Source organism: Elgaria multicarinata, chromosome 11 (assembly GCF_023053635.1).
Source record: "Elgaria multicarinata webbii isolate HBS135686 ecotype San Diego chromosome 11, rElgMul1.1.pri, whole genome shotgun sequence".
Lineage (NCBI taxonomy): Eukaryota > Metazoa > Chordata > Lepidosauria > Squamata > Anguidae > Elgaria > Elgaria multicarinata.
Genome location: NC_086181.1, coordinates 17,460,881 through 17,470,759, shown reverse-complemented (window position 1 = coordinate 17,470,759; position 9,879 = coordinate 17,460,881). Strand labels below are relative to the sequence as shown.

Sequence of the window (9,879 nt, the reverse complement as noted above, 5' to 3'; positions counted from 1 at the left end):
GCTTCCAAATGCCATAGTAATCCTGACTAGTTCTGCAGTACAGGAAGACCTCCACCAACTGGTAGAAAGTTAAAAATGCAGCATAGTGCATCCTCTGGCTTTTTATTGTTCCCACGCCAGGCTTCACCAACCTGGTGAATGATTTGGACTTCACCTGTCATCATTCCCAGCCAGCATGGCCAATGGTCAGGAATTCTAGGAGTTGTAGTCCAAAATATCCAGAGGGCGCCAGATTTGGGAAGGCTACCCTACACTCTGATGGCGCTGAAAAAGTGAACAGCACCCAGGGTTGGCAACTTGTGGCAAGCGCTGTCTGCCCCTCCCCTGCCAGCTAGGTGGGCAGGAAGGAAAAAGTGATGGCCAAAAAAGGAGTGGAAAGAGGCTGGACCCACTCAGCTGTTGGCTTTGGCTCCTGACATTATTAACAGGACAATGCAGCCTTCAACAGAAAAGGATTTAGAAGCCTGTCAAGAGAAACGTAGAATAGAGATCCATATAATCTGAATACACATTATTTACACGTCATTGTATTCACAATTCCCATAGTGCTTTGGAGTCCAGGAAGGTCTTTATCTCCTGGAGCCTCAACGCAACTCAGTTCCCATTTTACAGATTGGAAACCAAGGCTGAGCACACACAAGTTACCCAGAGATAGGCAGTGAGCTCTGTGGCTGAAACTGGGGAGAGGTTTGGGGGTTTCCACATCAAAATTCAACCTGTTTTTTTAAAAAATTGTTTCACATTCTAACACAGATTGCTAAAGGGAAAATTGGTTTGGATTAGGAAAGTTGTCACTTTAAGAGTTCTGGGACAATCTTCTTTCCCCATCCACCCAATAATAATAATAATAATAATAGATGACGATATCCCACCTTTCCTCCAAAAAACTCGGGTCACTATACAATGGTCTTCACTATTTTATCCTCACAACAACCCTGTGAGGTAGGTGAGGCAGAGAGAGAATAATATGATAAGATTTGAATCGAAGTCAAAATCCCAACGCTTTATCCATTATTACCTTGCCCTGGCTCCTTCCCATCAGGGCTGCTTGTTTATTACGTTTACCCTCTTCCTGGGCCAAATGTGTAGCAACCCTCTAGGGTGGGGAAGGGGGCTGGTTAAACAGGGATCCCTCACACCCACAGTGGAGATGAAGCCTGGTTCTAGAGCGGAAGGCGTTTCATGCAAGGCTGTCCCCATTTTCCTCTTTCAATACCCTGTACGTCACGGGTGAGGGCAGTCCTCTTGGGCAATTTTGTGGTGCTCTCTCCAGTTTCACCAATGGTACGGACTCGCACAGACACACAAGTCACTCACATAGAACATCTTTAAATAAGAGGAATGTGGAGAATAAATACTGTACATAAAAGCCCACCTCCCAAACAAGGGGGAGGAAGGTAGATAAATATGTCTCCTGCTATACAGATAAAACCATTGCGGAAGGGAGGGGAGGGTGGGGAAGGAAGAGTCACAGGCCGGGCAGCCCAAGCAACCAGATTACGAAGCGAATTATCCTCGTGACTCCAGGGATCTGTGGAAACAAAAGAGAGGAAGAGGAAATGCCAACAATGAGAACGATCAGGGAGGCAACATGGCCAGACCTCCCCGTCAACCCTAAGTAGGAACCAATAGTGAAGGCCCCCTTTTGTGTCTGGATTTGGTAAATTTGACGGACTTCACAAAGGTGTTGTGTTTGGGGTGGGTTCCCCCACCACCACCGTTCCATGCTGCCACCACACACACACCCAGTTCCCCAGCTGCATGTGTCAAGACAATCAAATGTTGATTTCCAGGGTCTGTTTGGAGGAACACACAACCAGAAGGAATTCCCATTCATTTCTTGTTTTGTATTTGCCCATGGCTATCCGATAGTGGGAAGGTTTCAAAATCTGAATTTCCGATTTGGAGTTGAGCAACCACAGATCTGTTTTACTGCCTGCTGAGGTGCAAGCGATTGCTACATTTCCGTTCCAGACGAAGCTTCAACTCCACCCTAAATCTGACAACTGGCTGGTGACTCAACTGGGGGCCAGACAAGATGGCGGGCCTTTCACAGGATTAGCAAGTGCGTGAAAGGTTTTTGAAGCCACCTTGTGAGGACTTCTGCCCTGAAAGGCAGCCAAGAAATATTTTAAATAAAATAAATAAATTGCAGCTGCAGGGGTGGGATGGGGTGGTGGTAATCCAGATTGGGACCATGGCTTTGGAAGGAAGAGGGGAGCTCTAATTCATTGGTAGATCCCTGGGTGATTTGCAGTTGATTGCTTTAGGGTGGATTCCTGCATTGGACTCGATGGACTTATAGTCCCCTTCCAACTCTACTATTCTATGATTCTATGACAAGGACTTCTGACTCCGGATTATTCCACAAAAGCAGTGTCAAAATGACTCTCCACAACCTTCAGCCCTAAACGGGGGTGTCAAACCTTTTTCAGCCCAAAAACCAAATTCCATTTCGGAGCTCTCAGGGGCCACATTCAGGGGCAGGGCCAAAATGCCAGCACATCGTAGCTCAAAGCTTTTACTGAGCTTTTAAGGGTGGCATTTCAACCTTTTAGAATTTGTGAAAATATTGCACAAAAGCCAGGAAGCCCCCAAACAATTAGCGGACAGGGGAAAGCACATGGCCCGCTAGGGAACTCCAGAGGGCTGGATGGGAACCCCAAGTGGGCCAGTTATCCTTGAAAACTACCATTTCCTTCTATCCCCTCTCCAGGGGAGTCAATGTTCCAAGCGTCCGTTTCGCGGATCACACTTACGAGTAGCTGTTGTGCTGCTGCCGGCGCCGCGCCGTCCGCATCTTCTCAAAGCGTGCCTCCATCTCTTCAAGTACTTTGGGCGTGTAGCGCACCACCAGCTTCACGGTGCCCTGTGCGGCTTTCAGAAGCTCCACCGCCCGTTCATGTTGCTCACCCTCCACACTCTGCGGAAGAAAAGACAGACATGCAACGGGATCAAGGCAGAAGGGTTCATCCTGTGCAAGCCCCCTAACTCTGCCCTTCATCCCCATCATCATGGTTAGGGTCACCGAGAAGCAGTCCTAGTTGTGTAAATGTGAATAACTGGCATCAAAACGTTGCAGTGGGAGTGCTCCTATTGAGGGTGCCTGCCAGCCAGGCCCGCTTCCAGGGAACTCCATTTCATCCCCCCTCCCCTTTCCATTTTCCCCAAGAGTCGCTCAGATCCCATAGCCCTCCAGCTGTTTTGATGCCCCCACCCTCTCCTTTGGGTATTTTTCCCAATAGACATTTTTTAATTCCAAGCTTGTTGACACCTCCCTCTTGTGACTGGGTGGTGCCATTTTGGCTTCATAAGGATCAGCATCCCCAGCCAGTGAACTGCAAGGTCAGCTGCAATACTGGAATACTTCCATCACATTCCACAAAACCTTTGAAATACTTACAATCCACCCAAGGACTCGCCCTTTCCCTTTTTTGAGAATTCTAGAACCCCTCACTAAACAAACACATCTATGTTATTAATAACTGCTAAAGGGCATTTCATTCGCTAGTTATCGTATTTAAAACCAGTTCTTATTTACACGGCGGTCTTGGTGGCCACCCATCCAGGCAGTGACCAGATCTACACCTGCTTAACCTGGTGCTCCTGAATCATTCACAGGGCTCACCTACTAAATCTCAGACCCAACATCAGTGTGCAACGTCCTAAGGCATCTGTCAGGGCCCCAAAGTCCCTGCTGGGCCCCCTGTTTACACCACCACAAGTACAAGTTTAAATATTTCTTCCCCAGCACTTTGATTAGTAAAGGGAAGCTGTGTTCAGAGGAGACGCCATTTTAATTTCCCACAATGTCTCCAATGTAGTGTCACTCTGAAGCATTGTGGGAAATTAAAATGGCACACACCCCTGATTTCCCACAATGCCCTGGGGTGACACTAAGAACAGAAGACGGGGCCCTTCTGGATCTAGTCCAGCATTTTGTTCACACAGCGGCCCTTGGGAAACTTACAAGTAGGACATGAACACAATAACATCCTCATGGTCATCTTCCCCAGCAACCTGCATACGGAAACCCTCTGATACTGAAAGTAATATTTAGCCATGATGACTAGTAGCCATTGATAGCCTTATCCTCCATGAATTTGTCTAATCCCCTTTTAAAGGATTCTAGGTTGGTGGCCATGAAAGCGATCCAATGCTGACTGGAGCACGGCTACTTGCCGCTGCTGCTTCACCAGGGCCCACAGATATAAGAGGGCCTCCCTGAAACATGGAACCGGCCCTGCTTGACAATCCACATCTGGGAAACACTGGCCAGCTTACCCCACGTCTCCCAACAAGTTCAGGGCTGACCACACATTTGAAGCAGGAACTGGTCAACCAGCCTGTCCAATAACAGAGTCATCAATTCCCCATCCAAATAGAGCAGAATTCCCCAACCTGGTGCCCTCAAGGTATGTTGGACTACAACTCCCATGTACCTGGCCACTGGCCATTCTGGCAAAGAGTGATGGGAGTTGTAGTCTAAGACATCTCAAGTTGGGGGAAAGGCTGAGATAGAGTCCTGGAGTAAAACCATGACACACACACACACACACCCTTCTTCTACCACAAAGCCTCCCCTATTTCTTGCCACCACCACCCCTGATACACACCACGCCGTTAACCGACAGCAACTGATCTCCTCGCTTGAGCCCTCCGTGGCGATCAGCCACACCTCCTGGGATGATGCGGGAAATGTAGATGGGAGAGTTCTGCTCCTTGCCCCCCATGATGTTGAAGCCCAGGCCTTCATCTGTCTTGGGCAGCTCCACCACGCGGGGGTGCGCGTGGCCCTCGCTCGCGGCAAAGGCGGCCACCGTTGCCTGCAGAGGGGGAAGAGAGTCAAAGTCAGTGTTTACAGCAGCTGTGATGGTACACAAGCTTCTTTTTTTTTAATGTCAAGGACTGGCCAGCGAGACCACATCACGCCGGTCCTTTCACAACTTCATTGGCTGCCAGTCCAGGTCCAGGCCCGATTCAAAGTGCTGGTACTAACATTCAAAGCCCTAAACGGCTTGGGGCCAGGTTATTTGAAGGAACGCCTCCTCCCATATGTACCTGCCTGGACCTTAAGATCATCCACAGAGGTCTTTCTCTGTGAGCCCCTGCCAAAGGAAGTGAGTCAGGCAGCTACTAGGAGGAGGGCCTCTCTCTTGTGGCACCCCGGCTGTGGAACAAGCTCCCCAGAGAGGTTCGGCTGGCGCCTACACTGTACTCCTTTTGTCACCAGCTGAAGACCTTTTTATTTTCTCAGTATTTTAACACCTAATTTAACTTAAATTTAAACTTTGCTGTTTTAATTCCATATTTTAATCCTATATCAATTTCTGCTGTGTGGTTTTATCCTGGTTGTGCTTTTTATATTGCATTTTGTATTTGGGTTTTTAGATTGTTGGTTGGTTTATTATGCTCTTCGCAGTTTTAATTTTTGTGAACCGTCCAGAGTGCTTCGGCTATTGGTCGGTATAAAAATGTAATAAATAAAGAAAAAATACATCCACACCAGTGGAGGCTGGTGGCTACGATGTTAATAGAGCAGTGAATCCATTCTGGGTTTCAGTCAGAAGCTCTGCAATTTGGATCACTCCTTTAGAGTTCTGACTGAAACCTGGGGAGAATTCACCACCCCACTGATATCGGTGCCACTGGCTTACACCATTCCCCTTGCATTGCAATTCCATTGATTTTCATTGTATTTCGACTCACCCTTCATTTTGTTATTTATTTATTAGAAACACTTTTATATCATCCTTCATCTTACGATAGCAAGACAGTATAGAAAAATTTAAAATACTTTTATGATATACAATCAAAATAACACACACACACACACACACACACACACACACACACACACACATATATATATATATATATATATATATATATAATCCTTCTCCAACCTGGCACCTTCCAGAAATGTTGGACTACAATTTCCAGCATCTTCCAGCCAGCATGGAGGATAGCAGGTTGGATAAGGCTGAACTATTGCAATACAAGGCAGGAAATACATAAAATAGCAAGCTCATATCAGCCAACTTAAAATAAAGTTTAAAGTGCTTTGGCAAACAGATAGGTTTTGACGTGGCATGGAAAAGAATATGCCAGCACCAGCCACACCTCTGTGGAGAGGGTGTTCCATGATTGGCGTGTTCCACAACAGAGAAGGCTCTTTCCTTTGCTGTCAACAGGATGACCCAATGGTACCTGTGGAAGAGCCTCCCTAGTCTATCTTAAAGCACCAACTCTTGCTGCAATGCGTCACACCAGGGGTGCAGAACCTCAGGCTTGGGGGCCAAATCCGGCCCTCCTGGAATCCCTATTTGGCCCACCGGGGTTCCCCAGTTCGCCCCACCCTTTCTCTGGCCCTGCCCCCTTTACCTCAACCACCAATCATTGGGTGGTTTCCCAGCTTTCGTGCACGTTTTACTTAAAACCCATTTTCAAAAGTTGAACTGCCTCTCCTGAGGCTTAGTTACTGGCAATAAGAGCTTTAAGCGAAAATAAGCTGGCATTTTTGACCCTGCCCTTTTGCCTTTCGTCCGAACACCACTAGAATCCAGCCACTGAGAGCTTCTTCACAATGGAATTCAGCTCTGGGGCTGAATTCTGTACGCTTCACAGTACTCCCACAACAAGTGAACAGAAACAAAAGATGTACAAGAGACACAGCAGAAGGAATGTGGCACCCTGGGACAACATGCATGCAAACCTTTTCCCCACCATCTTCCTCCTATTTCTCCTCCTCCCCTCTCTTTCTTTCTGTGTCATCCCCCCCCCCCCAACTGAAAGCTTGCAGACTTGCTTGTTATTGTTTTTATCAATCTTATATAAGATTGCTCTGGGAGTCTTTTGGGCTGCAGAACAGGGGAAAGATGCTATTAATAAATAAGTAAATACAAATTGGATACAACCCCAGCCAGTTTCTAGCAAATATTTCATCTTGCCTGAAATCTGGGGGTCAGTTCTAAGGAACAAAAGAAGAGCGTGACCATTCTGCTTCCTACTGTGGCCAGCCTAATGCCTCTAGGAAGGCCACAGCCAAGACATGAGGGCAATAGCCTCTTGTTGCCCCCAGCAGCTGGTATACAGTGGCTTATTGCCTCTGAACCCAGAGGGTACCTATAGATGGTCATCTTGACTAGCAGCCACGGATCATCCTATCCTCCATGGGTTTGTCTAATCCTTTTTACCTCACTATAGTGGCCATCACTATGTTTTGTTGCTAGAAATTCCACATCTTTCATTAATTAAGCAATCAATCAGTTTTTAAGATTGCTAAACTGCCATTCGTCCAGATGGGTTCCAGGGTGGCCGGTTTATCAACACATGAACAAAACCAATCATACCACTATAAATAAAATAATACAAACACAATCAAAGCATCCACAACTTATTGGAATAAACTACAGGCAGATTTTTTTAAAAAAACACACACACACACGCATGCACGCACAGAATTAGGCAGAAAAAATATGACTGTTTAAAATACCTTGACAAATATTTTTAAAAATCTGGTGCAGGGATTTTTTTTATGTTATCTTCAAACCCACTTCTTTTGGGAGGATGTTCCAAAACCATGGTGACACCACAAAAAAGTCCCTCTCCTTTGCAAACATATAAACACGCATAAAGGGCATTTGGAGAAAACTGTAAGGCATGATGGCACATATATCCTATACGTATATATGTATCGTATACACATATATACGATACACATATCATAAGGCACTATGTATAACTATGTGCAGCAGCTTTCCCCAACCTGTTACCCTCGAGATGTATTGGACTACAACTCCCAGAGTCCCAGCCAGTTGGCTGGGGATGCTGGGAGTTGTAGTTCAACACATCTCAAGGGCAACAGGTTGGGGAAGACTGATGCATAGAGGCAGAAAGTAGCTTTTCAAATATTTTGGAGCTCAATTCCCAGCCTTCCTGACCACTTGCCATCTTGGCAGGGACATCTGGGAATTGAGGCCAAAAACACGTGGAGATCTCTGTTCTGCCCACCTGTGCTGTATAGCCTGAACAAGTATGGGGAATGGGGGTCGGGCACACCACAGGAAGCATAACAACAGGGTTCTGGTGGTACCTTAGCCGTGGCGTGCGCTCGGATCTCAGGACTTCCTGATATGTCCAGCGTGTCGTACAATTGCTCATACACCTGCCCAGAAGAGACACAAGAGGGGTGAGGGAGAACGTCTGCGAAACAAGGGTGACACCATGTGGAACACAGAAGCTAACAAACAGGCTTGAATAGGGCGTCAGCTTCGGGCAGAGTGACGGGGGAGCACAGAGAGGCCCACAGGAGATATTGAAAAGGCACAGCGGTGACACAACGCTGGGAAATACCGACCACGAGGGGATACAAAATAGCGGGAAAGGAGGCAAAGGCAATTGCGTGGGGTGGGGTGGGGGTAGTTGAGAGGCTGAGTGTGACGTAGATGCAAATATTCAAGAATTATAGGCTGTTGCAGGGTGGGAAGGACTGGCTGACGAAGAGGTTTGTGAACTGCCCAGAGAGCTTCAGCTATTGGGCGGCATAAAAATGTAATAAATAAATAAATAAATAAAATAATAAAAATAAGTATATGGGAGAGGGGGATGTCAAAGGGAGAAAAGGGGCAGGGGCTCTGGGCAATGTGAGGAGACAGGTGAGCTGGCGACCAAAGCCCATGAGGCAACCAATGGAAAAGAAGAAAGGCAGGCATGTCTCTGCAGGATCCGGAGGGCAGGGGCGAGGGAAGATAGGCCGACCTTCTCTCTCTCTCACCTCGCGAATGGCAGAGCAGAATTTGCTCTGCAGCACCCTCTGAAGGGCTTGGAGTTTCTGGGGGGGCACCTCCCCACTGCGCTGCAGTCGCTCCAGCAGTTCCACCGCCCGGGCCACATCTACAAAGAGGGGGAAGAGGGCAGGCAGCGTTGGGGGCCCAACGGAGGAGGGGGAGGAATGCTGAACGCCCCAGTCTCCCTCCCCCCCCCCAACACAAAATACCTCCAGTTTCTTTATTCCCGAAGATAAATAATGGGGTGGGGGTGGGAGGAGGTGAACAGGGAAGATCTGATCCAGTTTCTTCCAGGGAGCAGCTCAACTAATCTGCTCAGCAGCCATGCGAGGAAGGATAGGGGCCCGCAGGCGCCACCTCCATCTTCCAGGAGGGAGCAACAAAAACCTTCCCCTTACCGCCAGCCGCGCGCGTCTATCTGATGGGCTGATCCTTCGCGCATCCCCCAAGATAGCTCTTCCCACGTCGCGGGTGGGAAGCGCAATGGTCTACTCACTCTCACCAGCCCCCTTCTGCCTCGGTCTTGGCTGGTCATCAGCCCCCGATTCGTCTCCATTTCCTCCCCCTCCCCCACGATCTATGGGAACCCCCCAGGGCATCCCTCCCGCTCCGGACACATCTGATGCAACACCTGCACTCGGCGAGGATGCAGCCGACCCCCCCCCTCCTCCTGCCCGGTGCTTACCCCTCTCCAGCCCCAGAGGCTCGGCCAGCGCTGCCATCTTCACGCCCCAAGCCCCACCGCCGTCTCGCACGTCAAAGCGTGGAAAGCGGAGGGGAGGGAAGAGGAGCTACTGCGTACGGGATTTGCAACCTGACACGCAGCTCTGGTGCGCGTGTCTGCCTGGGCACGTGCGTTAGGTGCCCCGCCCGGCCCCCTCGCCTCCTGGGCACGATCTAGGCCAGGTGGGGCGGGGGGGGGCACGGCCGTGCTGCAAAAGGAACGGGTGGGGCGCAATCGCCCAGGTGCCACAAGCTTTCCTGGAGTAGGATCCCCCACCCTATACACCCCCCAAAAAATCTCTCTCATCCAGCGCCCCTCGCCCCATTCCCTCTCTTACCTTATCTCAGCCCCCCCTCCAACTTGGTG

The 9,879-nt window shown here is 48.8% G+C and overlaps 1 protein-coding gene across 1 annotated transcript; it reads right to left on the bottom strand.

The window, feature by feature from the left end:
* Positions 1 to 857: 857 nt before the first annotated feature.
* Positions 858 to 9,695, bottom strand: LIN7B (lin-7 homolog B, crumbs cell polarity complex component). The gene is made up of 6 exons (XM_063137315.1): positions 9,475 to 9,695; positions 8,777 to 8,895; positions 8,096 to 8,167; positions 4,617 to 4,826; positions 2,760 to 2,923; positions 858 to 1,531 (listed from the first exon to the last, which is right to left on the bottom strand). The coding sequence occupies exons 1-6, from the start codon at positions 9,509 to 9,511 to the stop codon at positions 1,510 to 1,512; spliced, it is 624 nt and encodes a 207-aa protein (XP_062993385.1). The 5' UTR covers positions 9,512 to 9,695; the 3' UTR covers positions 858 to 1,509.
* Positions 9,696 to 9,879: the final 184 nt, after the last annotated feature.